General features: G+C 39.9%; 2 protein-coding genes across 3 annotated transcripts in view; one reads left to right on the top strand and one right to left on the bottom strand.

The window, feature by feature from the left end:
• marveld2a (MARVEL domain containing 2a) overlaps positions 1–13,762 on the top strand; it is a 21,566-nt gene extending 7,804 nt beyond the window's left edge. Inside the window, exons 8-18 of the mRNA XM_051413442.1 lie at positions 809–859; positions 1,250–1,367; positions 3,886–3,944; positions 4,934–5,022; positions 5,841–6,504; positions 6,593–6,760; positions 9,754–9,884; positions 11,202–11,387; positions 11,765–11,936; positions 12,874–12,915; positions 13,058–13,762. Of these exons, the coding sequence (XP_051269402.1) occupies positions 809–859; positions 1,250–1,367; positions 3,886–3,944; positions 4,934–5,022; positions 5,841–6,504; positions 6,593–6,760; positions 9,754–9,884; positions 11,202–11,387; positions 11,765–11,936; positions 12,874–12,915; positions 13,058–13,156 (1,779 nt within the window). The 3' untranslated portion in view covers positions 13,157–13,762. The remainder of the gene's footprint in view (positions 1–808; positions 860–1,249; positions 1,368–3,885; positions 3,945–4,933; positions 5,023–5,840; positions 6,505–6,592; positions 6,761–9,753; positions 9,885–11,201; positions 11,388–11,764; positions 11,937–12,873; positions 12,916–13,057) is intronic.
• Positions 13,559–22,212, bottom strand: ankrd34ba (ankyrin repeat domain 34Ba). 2 transcript variants are annotated; one of them, XM_051412415.1, is made up of 2 exons: positions 21,975–22,212; positions 13,559–16,776 (listed from the first exon to the last, which is right to left on the bottom strand). In XM_051412415.1, the coding sequence occupies exon 2, from the start codon at positions 16,726–16,728 to the stop codon at positions 15,088–15,090; it is 1,641 nt and encodes a 546-aa protein (XP_051268375.1). In that variant the 5' UTR covers positions 16,729–16,776; positions 21,975–22,212; the 3' UTR covers positions 13,559–15,087. The 2 variants fall into 2 exon arrangements, with proteins under 2 accessions (XP_051268375.1, XP_051268376.1); XM_051412416.1 differs by having other exon boundaries at positions 21,979–22,212.

Below are 22,212 nucleotides of genomic sequence, written 5' to 3'. Positions count from 1 at the left end.
TATGTCAGGTTTTCTTTTCAGATATACCTGCTGTTTAAAGGCACACACCCACCGGTTTTAAACATGAAGATCAGTTTACTCCATTGACAGTATATATAGTGGACAGAGCTTCCAGTCTGAGCCAATGCAGAAGTACATTAAACATGCAAAAGAAGCCTGGTTTTATTTAATGTAATGGAAAAATGACCCTATTCTCAGTTGATTTATGTGCTCAGTAAACAGTTTCCTGATGAGTTTCTGGTCTCAGTCTCTAGTTTCAGTCTTCTTCCATACAGCATGATGTTCATTTAGTAACTGATGGTCCCATTTACAGTAAAACAGACCATAAAGCAGGGTATGCTTTAGGGCGGGGCTACCTTGTGATTGACAGCTCATTCTCAGTGAGTCCGTCCAGCTCAACGCACCAAACTCAGATCAAACTGTCAAACAGTGCTGATCAGATATGGATCCAGATTCTGTTCCTTCCCCGTCAGTCTGAAGCTGTGTGTTGTTTCTGCTCAGCTGGATCGTCCCATCAGTGTTTCGTTTCACATGAAAACGCTGAGGAAGCATGTTGGACAGACTGATTGCGTGTCTGGAATATGTTTTTGTTGTTAAAATGCGCCTCATTTCCCCATCTCGTAACTTCCTCTGTTTGCACTTCCTGCTTCCCGCTGAACTTCCCCTCCACCCTCAAATTCCTTCTCCGCTCCATCCAGAGTTTAAGCTGATTTTACAGCATCATTGAACTTTAATTTTCATACTTGTTAAAGGGTTGTACATCACTGTTTAATATTCAGAGTTTAATAGTCTGTTTCTCTTTTTGCAGGAGGTCGATCGCATTAACAAAATCCTTCAGGAATACCAGAGGAAGAAAAATGTGAGCCTATTGTCTCGTCGATGTTTTGTATACACGCTCTATAGCCGTGGGTTTGTTGGCTGCCCACTCTAGTTTATATTATAGAGGTTCTGTTTCCTTCTAGAGACTCAAAGTTCCTCAAACATTCACATGAACACATTGTCAATCAGTAAAATATCTTCCAAACAGAACCTTAATAATGTAATAGATTAAAGCACATATCTGTATTTGCCATTGTGGCATGAAATAGTTGGGTAAACTCAGGTGTTACCAATGATACTAATTAAGGTTAAAGTACATATAAATATAATAAGCAGCAGCAATAGTTTGGCCACTATAACAGTAGTCGTACAAATAACTGCTCCTGAACAGTTGGTTGATTAAATTCTCGTGTTTCTGCTTCACCACCAGGACCCTACGTTCCTGGAGAAGAAGGAGCGCTGCGAGTACCTGAAGAGCAAACTGTCGCACATCAAACAGAAGATCCAGGAATATGATAAAGTCATGGAGTGGAACGACGGATACAGCTAAACCTCTCCACCCTGGAAACACCACAAATACAGAACTATTACTGACAGCTGAGCAGGACTGGTGGTGAAAATGACATTTAAACCCAGAGAGGAGCACGGGAGCACGACTGGGACTTCCAGCCTGCTGTGTCTTTTAAATCTGTGCAGCGGTTGGCGGTTAGAAAAAGGTCTACGAGCAGTTTTGTATGTTTTTAAAGCCCACAAAGGGTAAAATGTTTTTATGCTTCAAGGAATAAGTTAGGGAGAACTCTTGTTCGCTTTCTGGTGAAGAGCTGGGTGAGAGCATCTGTACCACTCTCATCTCTGTAGGATCACTGTAAAGCTACGTCCACTTAGCTTAGCTCAGCACAAACACTGGAAGCAGAGGGAAACTGCTAGCCTGGCTCTGTCCAACAACAACAAAGTCAGCCCACAAGCACCTCTGAAGTTCACTCATCTACACGTTATAACTTGTTCTAGTGTAAAAATACAAATTACACACAGCTGGTGCAACAGGCTGCAGATCTTTGACTCAAATGAAAGCAGCAATGCGACAGTGTAGAAATACTCTGTTAAAGGTAAAAGTCCTGCATTTAAACTTTTACTTAAAGCTCCAGAGTGAAACATTGAGGAGGATCTATTGGCAGAAATGTAATATAATATTAATATGCATGTTTTCATTAGTGTATAATCACCCGAATATATAAAAATGTGGCTCTATATCGGGGCTTTTACATTTTTCACGGGTTTCGTGGCTCTGTAGTTTCTCCTAAACGCTTAAAAGGGTGAAGTGAGGGTGTTGTAGTTAGCCACTAAATCTAAATCCTACTCACCGGTCCTTCAGAACACGCTCAGATAACCAAAAGTTAAAGTACTCCTCATGCAGAATGGCCCATTTCAGAATAATTTATTATGTAATGTTTTTATCAAGAAATGAAGGTTTGCAGTTCGTTAATGCTGCACACATAAAAAAAGATAATTAAAATAAACTACTATATACGGTCATTTATACACATATACACCCAGCAAATAATACTGCAGCAGCTTTAAGTCCAAGCTGGGCCACAATAATACAATATATAGCTGTTTCTTATGTGTCTTTAAGAAACTGTCTCCTGGATGTAGCTACATACCTAAAAGAATAAGAAAAACAATCTTCTGATGTAACTCTTCACCAGATAGCGAATAAGTGAATTTCCCAGAATATCAAACTATTCCTTTAAAATGGTCTGAATATGCAAAAAAAAAAACAAAACATATATATACATATATGTGTGTGTGTGATACTGTGACTATGATTGTAGCCGAGGCTTTACCACTTAATTTCACAAATGACACTGGTATCCGCTGTGAATGTGGGAGATGTTTTCAGTCGGGAGGAGCAGAGGAAGGTAAAATGAAAAAGATGCTGCATTATTCCTGGTTTACCTTCCTGTCAGTCTTCATGTTTTGTCTTCACAGCTTTAAACCTAACCTTAAACCTTGTTCGGACAAATCCCGCTCTCGCTTGAACTGCTGTGACGATTATTTGCATTGTTTTAACTGCACACTGTCTCTTTTTTTCTATGCAACTGTTATATGAATCTGTAGTAGAGTTTTTTAAATGTTGTCTGTTATGTTGTTACACTGTTCTACCATTTCACAGATTAAATATTTTGTACTTTATATTCCCTTAAATATCCAAAGTGCATAAACATCTCTTGTATGGTCTTCGTCACACCGCTGTACACACTGGACCTCTTGATTGAATGTGAATGAAATCATACGGTCGGTATTCCTCTTACAAGGTGTAATTGTAAATATGTTGCTGTAAATGTCCACATTCTTTCATAATTTAAGTGATCGTTTGGTGCTTTCTGTCCTCAGAATACAGTTTCTTTTACTGGAAAAGGGGAAGAAAGAGTCACCAGAGTGCAACAATGTCAACCTCAGCAGAATAAAGTTAAATGAAACTCCATTTTTATTGCTTATTCGGGGCATTTTCTACCATTTTAGTTAAAAACAGTGCAGTCCCTTGTACGCAAAGACTAAATGTAATGTGATTTTAAAAAAAGGCTGTATCTCAGAAACTATAAGAACAATCAAGTATTTAAAATTTATAAACTCACAAGTTAAATGTCAAAGATATGCACAAATACGCAGAGTAAAAAAACATTTAATTAACTTTTTTTATCCTCATTTCAAATAAATCCAAACTTTGACCACTAATAAAATTGTGATTTTCCATTTTATCTAAACATTTCAAAGTTGCCCTGTTAGACACTCGCCCAAAGTGTGCTGGTACCAAATTTCAAGACTTTCGACCAATCAGAACAAATGTTATTGCGTTTGTTCCTCATCGAGCTAAAAATAGTCTTTGTCCATGGTGTTCCTTATCAGACTCTAATCTACCAAACCCCTGAGCCTGTTGTGTCTTTCTTTATGAAGCATTTCCAGGTATTTCCGCGTGGACCTCTGGTGTTGTTACGTAATGTGACACCTGTGAGGGGGAGTGGGCGGGGCTCACCTGGGTGTGGCCTGCGTTGTTTTTATGAGCAGCAGTTTCAGTTGAGCCGTTTCAGGTGGAGCAGAGACAGAGACAGAGACAGAGACAACAGGTGAGTGTACACTGAAGCCTTCTTCCACTCACTGCTGTTATATGTGTAATAACTGTTACCTGTACTCTACCTGCACTCTACCTGTAGCAACAACGCAGACAGGTGTGTTGTTGGATACGGGTTTAAAATCAATTCAAACAGCTTTCCGCGGCTGTGTTGTCAAAATTAAGATTAAATTGCGTTAAACTTGCGGTATTATTAGGAATAAAACCTATAAATAAAGTGGGAATGATGGTTGTTACGTTATTTGGATGAAACAGGAACATTTGTGGATTTATTGACCTGAGATGTTTCAGTTTCACAGCTGCCAGATCTGGTATCGAAAATGGCCGTTTTAAATCTTAAATTGTTTTTATGTCGGTTGTGTATGATTTCATAACGAAGCTGAAAGCATTAATCGATTTGTTGATTGATAGGTAAATAATCGGCGATATTTTTTTAATAATGGATTCATCGTTTAAGGCATTTTAAAGCAAAAATACTCAAAATCTCCTCAGTCCAAGCTTCATAAAGAGAAGGAATTGCTGCCTTTTTATTGTTTTTATGTCGTATAAAGTTGCAGCCAACGATTATTTTCATTATTAATTGATCTGTCTATGATTTTTTTTTATTAATTGATTAGCTTTTGGTCCATAAAATGTCAGAAAATGGTGAAAAAATGTTGGTAAGATATTCAGTTTACTGTGAAACCAGAAAATGTTCACATTTATGAAGCTGAAATTAGAGAATTTTCTTTAAAATTTACCCAAAATGATTTGAAAAGTATCTATTATTAAAATATCTGGCAAATAGTTTACACAGTAAACCTAATATCTTTAATTTTTTGATGTTCTTGGGACAAAACACATTTAAAGTTCTTCAAGGTCACATTTTTTTTTGATACTGTACAGACAAAATTAATCTATAAAGAAGATAATCATTAATTGCAGCTGTATTTTAAATATGTTTTATTGATTAAATCTGTCCTAATGATAGAAACCTTCTTCCAGATTCTTTCCACAGAGCAGCACCCAGTGGATCCAGCAGTAATGTCCTCCAGGCCCAACGGGAGTCCGCCTCCCTATGAGTCAGATGGATAGTGAGTCTCTTTCAATCAATACACAGTTGAACTTATTGTTGTTGATTCATTTAATGAGCTTCAGATAATGACAGACTGTACGAACACCCTCTATAGAGAAAAATACACGTTCATTTGATTTTTGTTGTGAAATGTAACATTACTGAATACTTTTATGTTGAAAATGTAAATACTATTGATATTTGACTATTTTATTTTGAAAACCTATTTTGTTTTATGTAGTTTATGGTTTATTCAGAGTCTATTGTTTGTCCTTAATTGCTCAAATGTTTAATTTTGAACTTTTTATCTTGATTTTATTTAAATTTCACCAATCTGATCTGAGCAACTTTATTTTTTTAACTTTACTTAACTTTTTAGATCTAGAAATTAGTCCAGAAGTCCAAAAATTACACAACTTTTAAATAATTCAAATGTCATAAAATCAGACAGATTTTGAGTTTTCAAAGTAAAATATTTCTGTAATATATTTAAGAAATCTTAACATTACTACTAGTTGCAAGGTTTGTTTTTAAAGTCAGTAAACAGTAAGCAACTGGAGGGGCAGCCATCTTGTGGATTCAGGGATTATAAATGTGAATTCAAATCTCAATGTAGTCAAAAATGTTCTAAATGTGTGAATTTACATAAAGAATTCTGGGAAATGATTCTCAAATGGTTTCTCTCAATGCCCCCCCCCCATGTCAATAACTTTGAGTATTGTAGTGTTTCTTTATTCCAATTGATCATAAGATTCAAATCTTTATCAGATTTTATGCTTTTACTATGAAATTCAGCCAGTTAAAGTATGTTATTCTGTCTCCTTCCTCTCCTCGCAGTAACGTCCCTCCCCAGCCGGCCTATTCCTACTACCCGGACGACGAGTTCCAGCATTTCTACCGCTGGACGTCTCCACCGGGCATCCTCAAAATCATGTCCATCATGGTCATCGTGATGTCCGTCGCCATATTTGCTTGCGTCGCCTCCACGCTGGCTTGGGACAGTCAGGGCGCCCTGGGTGGATTTGGGGGCATCGGCTACGGGGGAGGAGGAAGCTATGGAGGAGGTTATGGAGGAAGCTATGGCGGTGGCGGGTACGGCAGCTTTGGTGGCGGCGGATACGGAGCTGGGAACAACTACGGCTACGGTGGAATCGGAGGGAACTACAACGACCCCCGAGCGGGCAAAGGCTTCATCATTGCCATGGCAGCCATCAGCTTCATCGCAGCCCTGGCCATCTTCATCATCATCGTGTCTCACCAGAGCCTATCGGAGAGCAGGAAGTTCTACCTAGCAGTGATCATCATCTCCGCCATCCTGGCGCTGCTAATGCTCATCGCCTCCATAGTGTACTTGGTAGCGGTGAACCCGATGGCGCAGTCCTCCGGGTCGGCCTACGGCAGCCAGATTGCTGGTCTGTGTGCTCAGTACCAAAGACCACAGCCCTCAGGGATGTTCGTCAACCAGTACCTGTACCACTACTGCGTCGTGGAGCCACAAGAGGTGAGCGCTCCTCTTTTTATATCCCTCAGTGCCTTTTTTAAATCTCGTTGTCGTTCTGTTTCTGTAACTCTTAACTCTGTACTTCCAGGCCATCGCTGTGGTGTTGGGCTTCCTGGTCGCCATCGCTCTGATCATCATGCTCGTCTTCGCTCTGAAGACTCGCCAGAAAATCCAAAACTACGGCAAGAGCAACATTTTGTGGAAGAGGGTGAAGGTTGTGGACGAGATGGAGCCACCTGGGGATGTAGAGGCGTGGGTGAGTGACGGCGCTTTGTTGGATTGTTCGACTTAACTAGAGATGGAACAATTAGTCGTTTCATTGATTAATCGATCGCCGTGATAAACACGCTCTTCTTCCAGCTTCTCCAGGAATTTGCTGCTTTTCTCTGTTTCACTGTTGGTTGGACAAACTCTGTTAGGACATTTCATCGACTGATCATTATGGATTCATCTGAATGTTATTTTTCAATAAATCAGTGAACTGTTTAGTCTGTAAAATGTTGCGTCACAATATCCTAAATACACTCATACACTGTGTTAGATGCCGATGTTGAGGAATATCTCCTTTCCGGGAAGACAAAGTCACAGATGACCTTCATGTTGTTTGTTTTGTCCGACCGACAGTTCAGAGACAGAATAGAGAAAAGCAGCAAATGCTTGTTGGACCATTTCTATAAAATTATTTTGAGAAGGGAGAACATAATAGATTCTCTCTGCTCCTTTTGATGGAGTGTGTTTTTATATGGAGTTATTGAAGAAATAAATAATGGAATTAAATCCTTGTATTAGGACACATTTCTGCCTTTTTGCTCGATGATTCACTTAAACATTTATAATTAAGTAGTTGATTAATTGATTGGTCGATTGACAGGAGATTAATCGGCAACTGTATTTTTAAGTGAATAATAATTTTGAAAGATAAATTACCAAACATTTGCCTGTCCTCAGCTTCTCAAATGTGAGGATTTGATGCTTTTCATATTAAGGTTGTAATAACTGTAGGGCCGTCACAATTCTCCAAATCCATTACACATTTTTTTATCTAGTGTAGTTGATCCAGTATTGATTGGTAAAGATCAATAGCTCAGTGGTTTTATGCCCTGACAACTGTCACTGACAACTCTTCTTTAAAAGTATAAATATATGAAGTGCGATATAACTGTCCTATTGTTTTAAAATGTACCACAGTAAGTATGTTATTGATTCTGTTTTTGATTGCGATAGATGTAATTGAAAAGTCATTCTGATTGATTTTCAATATAGAATTTAAACCGTGACGCCACTTTTATTGATGACATTAGGCGCTACTTTGTTATAACCTGCCCCGGGACTACACATGAAAATGATCTTATCAGCTAACTGTGCACTGTCGCCCACTAAATAAATCATAAGACATCTGAAGACGTCACATTGAGCTGAAATTAAAACAGAACCCTTTTTTGTTTTTACCATTTCCTGACATTTTATAGACAAAACAATCAATCAGTTAATAGAAAAAACAATCGTAAGATGCATCGATTAGGAAAATAATAGTTAGTTTCAGCCTAAAACTGTAAATAGTTGATTGGTTAAAGCTGATGTGAAAAGCTCTGAGCTGATGTGTCCGTGTCCTCTAAAGCGCGGCAGTCGAGTGTGCATCAGCTGAAGTGGTTCAACCTGTTTGGTGTCAGTCACCTATTTATCTGCGGGGGAGGGGAAGTGTAGAGCAATGGGCGCCTTCTCCCTGTGCTCGGTTTCAAGGTGTGGCGTGTACACAGATGACAGTTTCAGTCGTACACTGGCATGTTGTAGTCCAGCCATTTAAAAACCTGGACTTCCTGCTGTCGGCACAGTCAAAACATTTCAAATTCAGCATTTACATTTCAGGGTGAATCATGCTTTCTGGAGCTATTTTCAGAAGTGTTTTTTTGCAACAACTCTCACATTTGACCTCCCCTCACAAGTAGCGATGAGTAGGTGAGTCATTCTGTTAATAGTTGGGAGTCATGATGACATTCAGCACAGCTGAGTCCCCGCAGCTGAGTTCACTGCAGAGCAATGAAGAGGAAGAACAGGTCGGACCGGTACTCCAAACCTTAAAACCCCACCAGTTAGTAGACACACAACACCAGAAGAGAAACATGATACTGGGAACCAGAGGCAGTTTTCTCTGCAGCTTGTGGGAACCCGTCTGAAAGTGCTGACAGCCGCGACCTGCAGCACATACATGTTGTTTTAGAGGTGTGCAGCAGGGTGCAGGTCAATTACGTCTCACATTTTCAGAGGACAAGTCCATGCAGGCTCATCATACCAGAGTTGGTAGAGATCCAATGTGTTTGTTGGAGGGAGCCACCCGTAAAACAGCTTTTACTATGGATCATTTCCAATAGCTGGATTTGGATGCAGCTATATAGGACTGTATTTCTTTTGTGGTGCAACAAATATTAGAAGTCATACATTTTAGGGCTGCGACTAACAGTTATTTTGATTAAAGATTAAGAGTTTTGTGTATGAAATGTCAGAAAATTGTGACAAATGCCTGTTTATAATTCCCTATATAAAGGTAAAGTTCTCAAATGTCCAACAGATATTCACTTTACTATCATGTACGACAAAGAAAAGCATCAAATCTTCACAACCGAGTACCTGAAACTAGCAAACATTTGGTGTTTTTTTTCCCTTTAAAGATTATTTAAATGATTATCAAAATAGTTGTCCGTTCAGGTAATCTTCTAATCACAGCCATCGTAGTTTCTCCTTCACACTTCACAGCACGTTCTCATTCCCAGGTTGAATACAGTGAGTTGTAATCTGCAGCTTCACCACTAGATGCCAGTAAATCCTCCACGCTGGTCCTTCAAAATGTATTAGATCTGCAATGATTGGCTGACGAATTGATTAGTCGAAGTCATTTTTCATTCAAAAAACAGAACATTTTGTTTTCAGCCTCAAATATGGAGATTTCCTGCTTTTCTGTTTTATATCATATTAAACTGAATATTTGGGGGGTTTTGGACTTTCAAAGGACATTTTTCAACATACATAATCAACATAATCTGCAGATGAATCAATAATGAATCATGTCAGTTGTAGCTCGAGCTGTAAGCGTGCAATATAGACATGTATGTTGTTTACAGTTGATATAGTAGTTTTTATTGCCATTGCTGTTTCTGTTATTGTCTATTTGTTACCATTGTTAAAGCGCTATATAAAATAAATGTTTATTTATTGATATATATGTTGTTAATATGAATGAATTTCTCCCCAAAGGTGAACAATGTGTCCGGTAGCCCTGAGGTACTCCCGATATCAGACTACCCCAATAAGCTGAGAGGCTCCAGGAGTTACCTGGACGACGAAAGCACAAACTATGACAAACCCCCCCACAGTTACACCCCACAGTGAGTATAATGACCCGCGCCGTGTGCAATGGGATAAACAACTGCTGTGACAAAAGCTCAATGTGTTTGAATGCGATTGTTTTCATTGTTGATTAATCTGTCAATCATTTTCTTGATGCATCAGTTAGTTGTTGGCGAAAAAATAAATAAAGAAGCTAAAGAAACCAGAAAATATTCACATTTGAGAAGCTGAAATCAGAGGATTTAAATAAAAATAATATTCTTAGAGTGACTCAAAACAATTGATTATTAAAATAGTCTGTGATTAAATGAATGGTCGACAATGAATGGACTAATTGTTGCAGCTCTGGTGTGATGCTCTGTATGCTGTGTTACAGATCTGTGCAGCAGTTTGAGCTACTCTGTGTCCCCATTCAATACTACATGCACATTTTTAAAGATTTATTTTATTATGTGACAGCTCACAGTAGAGAGAGGTGGGGAGAAAGCAAGGTGACAGGCAACAAAAAGGTACCTGGTTGTATTCAAACTGGGGGCGTTGGGATGTCTCCGACTAAATGGGCCACAGAGACGTTGCTGTTTGCTGCATGTTCACCCTGGAGAAGTGATAACAATAAAGCCAGTTTAGTATGTAGAGTGCTAAAGAGTGCTGTTAATGGGTACTAACTGTCTCTGAATGCAACACAGGAAAGTTACCAAATATATAACATTTTAATTTTTAAGAATATAAGTGTATGTATGTGTGTATGTATCTAGTATACATTCTGTACATGCTGTGTAGAACTAGTGTGCAGTATGGAGTTGGGGCGCAGCTTTAGAGCGGTTTCCTTCAGATTGTTGCTGTGAAAAAGCTTGCTGGAACTTGTTCTTTGGCAAAAATGAAAACCTGATTATTTTGTTGGGTTTTTTTCTACAAGGAGGAGAGTCAGTAAACATACTACACACATACAGTACATAGCTTCTCGTGAGGCCACTAATGTAAGAAATTCATGAATCACACTTTCTTGCAACACTGAAACTAAGTGAATTACTTTAGTGCTGATAATGGAACAAAGTGAGCGAAGCAGGAAGTCATTGTTGACCTGCATACTCGTCCAGGATGAACTGGTACATCATAAACCGAGATAGCTCATGTGTTACTTCCTCCTACACCTCATAAAAATGAAGAGTGGAGATATTTGAATTTAGAAACTAGCATACATTCAGCAGTTTATTGGATTTACAGACACTACTATGCACCACAGTCTAGCTAAGGTCAACTGTAAATTACAGTAACAGGAGTTTTTTTATATTTATTAATTTGTTCTGTATATTTAATCTAACAGTATGAATGCTGTTCTGTTATTTGTCCTACAGGCCTCCAGTGGAAGAGGCAATGCCTTTGCATAACGGCGTTCCCTACAGCAGTAACTCGGAGTTAGCCAGCTCGGCTGGAAGGCCCAAAAAGAGACGTGCAGGCCGGCCGCGCCGCGCTGACGGACATGATTACGACACCGACTACAACTCCTCAGGAGACGAGCTGGACGACGAAGACTTTCATCGGTAGGAAGAAATTAAACTAATCAAACAAAATCAGTTCATAAAGTTTTCCTTTAGAGTCACAAGAAAAATGTTTCATTTTTATAAAATTCATAAAACTAGTTGACTCACCAGATTTTTTGTTTTTGTTTTTACTTCTGTTTTACTTTACTTTACCTAATAACAGACACAAATTACTTGGTGTGATGAACATTTTTGTGGCGTTTGCACTTTGAATTGGAAATTTGAATAAACAAAGAAATTCAAGAAATCAGATAAATGTAGTGCAGTGGAAGTTTAAAGAAGCACAAAATAGTTTTTTACTTGATTAATTAACTTAATTGATTACTTTTTACATTCTTTTCTCTAATTTAAATTGTAAACTTGTTTTTCTGCTTCAGTGAATTTCCTCCAATAGCCACTGAGCAGATTCGCAACGACTACAAGCACGAATTTGACCGCGACCACCTCGAGTACAAGGATCTGCAGGCGGAGCTGGACGCCATCAATAAGAGCCTGTCGGAGGTGGACCGAGAGCTGGATGATCTGCAGGAGGGCAGCCCGCAGTACCTGGTGAGAGCCCACAGAGAAACACTGCTTGATATTTATTTATTCACTGCTTTATATTCATTCATATGACTACAAGCACTCCAACTACTGTCCAATATTTTGTTGATTCAGTTTGAAGCATGTTGTTGGATATTGCCAATTTGAAAACAAAATGTATCGACGCAAAGACCCGGGAGACGCCACGAATGTAGTCCGCTTTCAAATGTGTCAGAGCTTCTTTAATCAGTGTTTTCATATTAACGATGGATTAAATGTGGAAGGAGCTGCTTGTAGTGACAAACCCACAGAGAATTATCACCATCTCTGCACTTCCCCTCCTCAGCTCTACAGAGCGTTTTGGTTTTACAGCCCACAAATTGAATGTCCCAGCTGTGAAACTCACTGTTTAGCAGACAGAGTTAGAGAGTAGCTGGTGAACATAGTGGAGCATTTAACAGCTAGAATAGATTGAATATTAGACCTATAAATGAAGTCCAAATGAATGATAATGTTGTTTTATGTCTGGTGCATGTGTAAAGTTCACTATATCAACTTTATAAGGCAGAGGTTGAAATGAAGGTTAACCACAGAGCCATATCATTAAGATTAACATTAAGTCTAATTACGTCAAATTTAAAGTCAGGAAATATTACTTAAATAATCTATAAATAGTCAGAAGGTTGTTTTCTTTTATGTTTGCTGTAGTATTGCAAAAGGGGGCCCACGGCTGTATGCTAATGCTATTTGGGGGGCCTTGGGAAAGTTTGGGTACCCCTGTGTTAGGTTACCATGTACCAATAGTGTTTATGTTGTGTTTATAGGTTGTTCTGCTGCCTCCAAGTTGACTTAAGTTCTTAGTGAGATGAATAATTTTTTTCCATAGAAATATTGTTAAATGTGAAATTTTGGTGATGTAATTTCATTTGCAATGTGTCACTGATGAACTGTTGCTCTCTAACAGGATGCAATGGATGAATACAACAGGATAAAGAACATGAAACGGGTATGTGGTCATTAATTTACAGCCATTTAAAAAAAAAAAAAGCTTCTGGTGATTTTTTTTTTTTTTTTTAGAACTTACAAGCTGTTGATCGTATGACTCAGACTCATTATGTCTCTGTTCTTTTTGCCCGTCCTCTCTACAGACTCCAGATTATCAGGTGAAGAAGCGCAGGTGTAAATATCTGAAGTCCAAACTAAACCACATCAAGAAGATGGTCAGCGATTATGACCGCAGGGCCTGAGAGAGATTTTAACGTCTGTCCGAGACGTGACAGAAGGGACTAAATCTGATTCACCGCCACCGGTGGGGTGTTTGGGGCTTTCCTGGCGAACCGTGGAGGACGGAGCTACGTTGATGTACATCGCAGTCTGTCTGAGCCGATGTGAAACATTGCAAATGTTTAGAGACACAAGAAACAAATATTCTGTTTTGTATTAAGCCGCTGTTTGTATTATGAGTGGCGTAAATACTGTTCCATGTATTTATTTTGCTGAATGTAATCTGAAGATCTAGTAGAGGAGTTAAGCCACCAGATTGTGGCCTGAATACAAATTTATGCATAATCCACATTAGTTTTTTTTAATAGCTCTTGCCACAATGACTCCGTGTGAGAAGCTCATATTTTACTGTCTTTTCATTCTCATTTTTAATATAAACGTGTAAATATATGGGATGTTTTAATGTTTTTAGCCGTTTATGGAAGCAAACTCACACGTGTGCTATGGTGTTTCTTTATCTATGGTAAAACAAACACTTTCAAATGATTATGCATGTTTAATGCATAGTGATGTACTTTAAAAATGATTTGTGATACCTTTTTTATTATAATAAATTCATTTATTAAACACTTTTTGCTGTTGTTACACAGTAAGCGTCGACAGTGGCTTCTCACAGACACATATTTGGGACTCCTTGAGCAAATAGCAGTGAAAACACTTTGAACACTCAACCTCTCTTGACTTAGATTGTAAAATAGCAATAACAAGATCTTTGAAAGCGCTCTGAAGGCTTTTGTTTGCAGAAAAATTAAGCAGTGTTGTTGCTGTCTTTCACAGTGAATTGTTTGGTTAGTACCACTGGGGGTGGGGGGGCACCAAAGTCAGGGATTTTTAATTCTGCACATGTTGACTTTAAAGGCATAATGAGTAGGGTTCTTCTAAAATACAATGTGATACAAACAAAATCCCTGTCAATCATCACCTTTGAACCACTAGACGTGTGAGGTGGTGAGGTGGTTAGGCAGTGCACAGGGTGTGAGGTCGGACTCTATAAAATCTATATAAAAATGTAGTAACCAGGATTATAATGGCAAAAAAAGACATTGCCTGGCAAGTTGAGCTCTGGAGATTGGCTCTTCAGGTAAGTTTAAATAGTGGTGTCGATATTTTAAGCTAATGTTTTATGATAGACGTTTTAAACAGTATAATCAGTTTTAATAAGGAAAATACAAGTTGGCTTTCTCAGCTGGAAACGTTCAGCTTATATCCTGCTCCCTCTTGTCATTTACTCTACAGCTCGTTCGACCACTGCTGCTCTCTTTCTCTTGTTGAGTGGGGGAGGAGGGGCAAGCTTTAAATCACATGTTTTGATTATACCTTTAAAACTATTAACAATGGATGAAATGGTTCATAGATAATGTGAAAGTTGACTAATCCACAGAGGTTTATCAACAATACTGTTTCCTTTAAGTCTGCCTTCCACTCTTATCAGCCCTGTTTTCATTAAAAAGCTTGAATTAACCAACTATAAAGTATCTGTCCAGGATGAAACTGAATAAAGACACAGAGACAAGCTGGTAAACACAATGGAGCATTGCTTAGCTAAACATGTTAGCTTAAAGAACTTTAAAAGGTGACAATATGTCAGATGTTGTGTTTTTAGCTTGCTCTGCTGCCCCCAAGTGGCCAAAAAATCTTAAAGCAGCTTAAAGGAGGTGCTGCATGTAAAAACTGCACAGGGAAGCAACATGCACAGAGACAACACACAGCACACTGAAGCAGAGGAAGGTACCTGCAGTTTGTATGTTACAGCGACCGAAGGATATTTAATTTTTCTTCTATATCCTCTTTGGTTTCCCCTCGTTGAGTTTCACTACACAGACACTACATCACATAACAAAAACATTTCACATTAAAACACACTGATGAACTTTTCTTCCCTCCTGGCTCAATTTCAAGCTGTGGTTTTGAACTGTTCGGTCTGGATCGAGTGTCTCCTCAGGAGCATCCTCTTGGTCAGCTCTTTCGGGTGCCCGGGAGGAGCAGAGGGAAGGAAATTTTTAAGGCCAGGCTCTTTCTCACAGAAACTACCTCCGGCACTGGAGCTGAGGTTATAAACATTAAGGATGGGGTTGTTGGTGGAGTTGAGGGTGAGAGGTGGCAGAGATCTAGGCCTGACCTGGGAGTTGTGGTCCAACAAGAAGGCTCCAGACCCTCTCCGCTCAAACCCAGCCAGGACTCTCCTGCTTGGGCCCGAGGTTGACGGTGACTCCCTGGAGCCCAGCGTGCTGGAGCAGCGCAACGGGGCCAGCCTCTTGCCATCTGTTAGGTCTCTCGCTTTCTGCTGGGACTCCTCAGGGAGATTTTGGATGTCTACTGCGAGCTGGGGGTCAGAGCTGTAGATGTCGGCCCCAAGCTTGCGCCTCTGGATTATGCTATGAAGGCTTGACGAGGCCATGCTGTGAAGTGGAGTGCCAAGACTTTTGCCACCAGAAAAGGAGGAAGAGGACGTGATTGAATCTGTTCCAAGGTTCACAGAATGGAGGTTAGGGTGGGAGGCAGAGTGGGATGATAGGAGACCTGGTAAGGACATCTTTTGTCCAACTTGTTTGCCACATTCATTCTTAGCATTTCCTTCAAGTCCTTTGTACCTTGCCAATTTTCCTTCATACCATTTGAAGGCGGCAGTTGCTGAATTTGTGCTGTTGTCTTCATCAAGTTTGGGAATTCTAAGAGAGAGGTCCTCAGTTTGGGTGCCGTTTTCTAAAGACGAGGTCGCATGAGGCTGCTGGCTGAGCAGAGATGCCGGGATCTTTAGCCAGGGTTCAGAGTTCAACCTCAGGAGGGGCTGCTGCAGTCCGTGCGGCGCCGCTTGGCCGAGCCTTTGAAACCGCGATGGGGAACATGGATGGGAGCTAACGCCACAGGACTGGGCTTCTTTAAAGGAGAAGACAGGCTTTGGCGGACATAAGGAAGAGGAAGTACACTGGGGGGAAGTGATGAGCTGAATTTCAGACGGAGATGCAGGTGCTGCTGATATAGTTTTGTCTGTCTGATCAAGAGGACTAAGAGGAGGCATGCTGAGGTACTGCTTAGCTTGCAGTTTCCCACATGGGAATTTGTCAGTCGTTATGATGATCACCTCCTTCCCCTTAGCCTTGCATGTGTCGAGCAACAGCTTCAGAACCTTCCAGTCTCCAGCCATGACTGCGTACACCAACGCTGATGTCCCGGACTGATCTTCCAGGCTAATGTCCGCTCCACTGGCCAGGAGCAGAGACGTCACCTCAGCGCCGGCCTTTTCCTGACAGGCGTGCATCAGGGCAGAGCGACCTTCCTTGTCCTGGATGTTGGGATCTGCTCCTTTCTCCAGAAGAAACTGGACTAGCTTGACCCGGCTGGCGCTCTGGGCGTCGGTATGCTGGGTCCTGCAGGCTACCATCAGGGGTGTCTGGCCTTGGCTGTCACTCTCATTGATGTAAGCGCCTCCCTCCAGAAGCAGCCGTGTGAGTCGCAGGCGACGGAGGAAGACTGCTTTTAGCAAGGGGTTACCTGAATCTATAGATACCCCAGGATTACAGCCCTCTCCCTCCATCCCTCTTGGTCCCAGATGGTGGTTTTGGAGACGTAGTACGACAGGTTTCTATGGAAAATAATAAAATACTTTAGAGAATTATGCAGAATTAGGGCACAAAATATATTTTCATAGATACACCTAAAATCAGCCTTTTCCTTTTGTTTGTTGTTTACTCAATTGAAGCCTACCGGCCTCCTGGGGTGGTTGGGCTGGTGGGTGGAGGGAACCCATAGTACTCATAGTAATGACTCAACAACAACAACAAACACCATAGCAGTAGTAAACTGATGTTAGCCCAGCAGTGTTACCATGCTACAGAGGGCTGTGTTGAGTTTGTGGGTGCAGGTACAGAGGAGGTGGTTCTGTGGATCCTACTCAACGAAACACCAGTTATTGAGAAGATTCGCACCTGATGGCAAAATGTTCTTAGGATGACAAAGTCAAGTCATCACTTGTTTCATGAGCGCAAAACTTCAAACCCTTTAACAACCACACTCAAATCTTCTATAGCTACATTACTCCAAAAAAGAGGCATTGATAGAAATATGGTTATATGATGCCAAAATGAGGTAGAGTTTGACATCAAGCTCATTCATGAATTGACTTTAAAATCTTAGGAAAAAATTATTTGCCGCCTGAAGACCCTGTAGACTTGCCACTCTTACTTACACTTCATATTGAAACTGTGTCTATGTGAGTGGTTACTAAAGGTTACTAAATAGTGGCTATCTGTGACAGTGGTGGAACTAGAACAGCCTGGATGGATGTTAAGACCTTTAACCGGTTGGGCTAAGGCTCATGGTGCAACAATAGCTGCCTATACATTTTTTTGTGCCTTTTTTGGCTTTAATGGACAGAGACAGTTGAAAACAGACTGGAAATAGGGAGAGAACAATCACACCTGAGCTGCTGCAGCCTTACAGTACATGGGGCTCACTGTTGTACCACGTGAGCTACCAGAGCACCACACTATGTTAATATCTGTTGCTTGTACATACATGTTTTGTCTTCATACACACCCATCTCCTCTCCTAAACCACACACACATAACATCTGCACTGCAGCCAGTTTCTGTATTGCTTCTACAATATAAAAATATATGAATACGTTTTGATTTATGGGCTCTTTAAAAATGTTTTTAAAATATAAAATTGAAATCTGCTTGTATGTGACACAAGTTGTTTTAGGTTTGGGAAAAGGCGAACATATAAAGTTCTTGTCTTTTTTTTTGCTTGCATAGGATCCATTCAACAGTTCCCTTTCATACGCTCGTCCTCTGCAGCACCAGCAGAGGCAGCCACTTTCTATCAGCCTTTGTACTGTTTGTCCTTGCTTTTCTCTATTAGTGCAGATAAGGTGGCAGTTACCAATGTCTCAGACAGTAACATAACATTTTCCCTGTATGAGTCACAGCCCATGAAACTAAAACACAGCAAGCATTTACATGTATAAAGGAAATACATTATTCTGTATGTTGTGATGGTATGCAAAGCAAAGCAAGTGTGTTTGTGTGGGGCCCATAAATGTCTACTGTAGCAACCAAAAATGGAGCTGTTATGACAATGAATGACACACAGGAAGTGTCATAAGAAAGTTAGAGTCATCTTTGTCTCATAACAAAAGATGTTTTTTTAAATGGTTAGCGTGAGGGACAAATACCAGCAAGGAAAAAAAAACAATATAACACTAAAATAACGACAATAATCAGTGTCAAGTTGATGCTAATGTCAATCATATATAACACAAATAGATGAGGTGAGCTCTTGCTAAAAGCTGTCTGCAATATGTTTGACCGCAGATGTTTAACTGCACCATATACTCTGTGTCCGTATGTTGGATCAGACGTGTGTTTCTGTACTTGTGTGGCCCTCATTCTGCACTATGTAACAGAAATCACATGATGATCAGAGTGTCCTACATCATGCAGCATGTATTTATAGCACATGTTGCTATTAGCAATGCTCTAGTTTCCACATAGTAATAAATCAATACACGGCTTTATGTTTTTAACCAACAACCTGTACTCCAGTTTGATTTAAGGGGAAACAGCGCAGTGATATTCTATATGTCTCTTGTCAGTAAATACAAAGATCAAAAGCAGCAATTGTAGATTAATTTACCACGGTAAATAGTCCCTAGCAAAAGCACTGTTTCCTCCTGTTTGAGGAACATTTGCTAAAAACTAAAGTGACCAGCTGAGCTGAAATTAATGAGTCATTTAAAAAAAAAATAAAACTATATATTTGAGACCCATTTTCAAAGGTCTGTAGGTCTCTTTGTGAGATTTGTTCACAATAAGAAAAATATAGAATAATGTCAGATTTATCCTTTAAAGTCAGGTTTAAGCTTTAATTTTTTTTTTATAAATGTAGCCACACCCCACAGTGATGTCACCGTGTACTGACACACACTCGAGTACACTTCTACATGATTGAAAAAGGTCCAAAAAAAACTAATTAAGCCCATTATATACATTAATTAAACCATTTTTAAAGAGTATATAACATTTTTAAATTGTGAAAATTGAAGCGAGATTTCCTGATCGGAACCAAAAACCCTGAAAACTACACTTCCCATAATGGAACTCAATAGTGCCTTTAATTAGACCCTCCCTGCTGGTAAACTCTCCTTAATATTGCACACAAACAGTTTGTTTGCCTGAGACGAAATAACATAATAATAAACCTGCATTATTTCTAATGGCCAGCAGGGGGCAACTCCACTGGTTGCAAAAAGAAGTCAGATTGCATTTACTCTCATGAGACAAAGACCATTATTCTCACTCATTATGAACAGTTTCCTGATGAGTTTCTGGTCTCAGTCTCTAGTTTCAGTCTTCTTCCATACAGCACGATGTTCATTTAGTAACTGATGGTCCCATTTAGAGTAAAACAGACCATAAAGCAGGGTATGCTTTAGGGCGGGGCTACCTTGTGATTCACACAACGCAGGTAATTTCAATACAAATCAAATACGATTCAAGATTCTGTTACTGCGTTGACCATTTCTCACCTCAAATGTTGTCTAGTTGTAATACAAGAACGTGTGTGACTCCGAAGTCCAAATATGGTCACGTCTGGTTGCAAAAAACAAGATGTCGACGCCAAACTGGAGGCTTTAAAACGGGTACTCCACAAACCAATGGGGGACATCACGAGAGGCTGTAACACCAGAGCCACAGGTTGGCTTTATACTGTCTTCACAATGTTTCACAAAGGTAGAAAACACTTTTTCCAGTCAATAAGTGACTCAGACATCAGCAGAGGCCTGATATCCTTGAGGTGCCGCATTTATAACCGGCCATCTTCACTCCTCTACCGCAGTTTAGACAAAGTGTTTTCTGTCTTCTTCCTGCTTCATCCTGCTGCTGCCATCAACAGTGACATCATCACTGAACACCACCGAGCTGTCTCCACCGGCAGCAGCCACTCACGTCCGACACAAAACACCACCTGCACCGTGTTTGACAGATGAGGTGGAGGTGGTATGAATGTAATCACCACGCCGGGCCTTTTTTTTTTTTGGGGCCGACGCTTTCATCTTTTCATCCCTGCTGCTGCTGCTCAGGTCAATCAGTGACTAATTAAAGCACTCTGAATCAGGACTCAACAGGTTTCTTATTGCTAGCAGAAGGTTGTGTCTTGGTTAACGTTATTCTAATGCATTCTTGTCTTAAAGGTCAAGGTTTTTCTGCTTATTAAGTAAGAATATCTCAATATTTACTGGATAGATTAGGCATTCATTTTTGGCTCACACGTTCATCTTCCCCTCAGGATGAACTGTGATCCCAATATAGTTTCATCATAAGGTAAACAAACAAACTATAAAGATATTCCCATCAGCCCCTGCTAGCATGGCTGTAGACTCTTGTTGACACATATAAACAGTTGTAAACAGGTTCCAAGTATTTGTCTTTCTTCTGCAACATTGAACCAAACAGCTGATTTCAGTATTCGGACAAAGCTGCTACAAGGAACGTTCATTTCGTGTTGACTCTGGTGGCCCCTGTGGACAAAAGCTGTAGTGTTTCTACTGTCTCATTTCATTGATTTCAATGGGAATCCGAGCCGGTAGCCGGCGTTCAGATTATATATGTAGAAATAGCTTCTCACTCATGGTCTTGTTTGTTTATGTGGCTCATATAGAGGCATCAGAATTAAAGTCAGACTGTTTCATAACCATTTAAAAACTCCTTGGAGTACGTTTAAGTAAGAATAACAATACCACAAACACTCCATCACAAGCAAAAGTGCTGCATTCAAAACTGTAGTGTAAAAGTGTTATATATTATAATATTTAACAAACATTACTGACGCATTAACATGTAAACTACATTTCTAATGTTGTACTTGGTTGAGGTGGAGTTGATTATTATATAGTGTTGCCTTGTTTAATTTACTGTAAACAATGCATCAAATTTTATATCCTCAAAATCTGCAAGGTAAATGTAGCTGTCAGATAAACGTAATGCTGTAGCTATGAAATATTATAATACTCAAGTAAAGTAGCTCATCATTGTACTTACTATTCTGACTGTTTTTAGCTTCAGGTGTCGACATTTCTTTGGTCTTTATGTTGGAAAACAACAACAGACTCCTACACAACTGTCTCACCTGGAATCCGGATCTTTCTGTTGTAGATCTTTTGAACACAAAGTCATAATAATGCAAAAATAGGGGTACTATGTGTATGAAAGGACAATATTTCCTACCTTATTTACCCTAAAATTGGAGCTTAAAGTGTGGACTTTATCCTCGTACTGTAGTCTTTGTTTCCTCATCAACGTACATACAGTATGTGATTATATAGCACAGCATGTTGCAGTGTTGTGTTTCTTCCCTGCCTGCAGACTGCTAACAATTTTGCACATTGAGGATAGAAAACTCCACTTCACCTGAACAGGCTTAGCTCAACACTCATCCTCTACAAGAGCCCTACTAACAACACTGTGTGTGTGTGTGTGTGTGTGTGTGTGTGTGTGTGTGTGTGTGTGTGTGTGTGTGTGTGTGTGTGTGTGCGCACATGTCGGAGCTGTGTTACACACTCTCAGAGAGGCTAAATGTGTTAGTCAGAAATTATTGAACACTGCATGTTGAACATGGTTAAATATTAGTTCTTCAGCTGCCACAAAGCTCAACAATCATCAATACATTCAACTTCCGTCTGAGATCAACCAGATTGTGTGAAAAGGTCACGAGAAGAAGAAAATGAAGTTAAAAGAATTGTTGATAATACATTTCCTGCTGTGCGTCTGTACTACTTACCAACCTTCTGGTGTGATCAGTTCTCTCTTGCAGACATTTACTCCCCCTGTTGCAGAGCTGCGACTGACGTCCTCTGTGAACAGGCAGCAGTGAGTTGGTGTGTGTGTGTGTGTGTGTGTGTGTGTGTGTGTGGCAGTAAGCTGCAGTAGTCAAGGTTTTTCAGATTGTGTTTGCTCCTCAGACAAAGTATGTGATGAGAGAGAGAGGGAGAGAGAGAGAGAGAGAGAGAGAGAGAGAG

This window comes from Dicentrarchus labrax, unplaced genomic scaffold (assembly GCF_905237075.1).
Source record: "Dicentrarchus labrax unplaced genomic scaffold, dlabrax2021, whole genome shotgun sequence".
Lineage (NCBI taxonomy): Eukaryota > Metazoa > Chordata > Actinopteri > Moronidae > Dicentrarchus > Dicentrarchus labrax.
The sequence above is the reverse complement of the archived record's forward strand: the minus strand, read 5'-3'. Positions and strand labels throughout refer to the sequence as shown.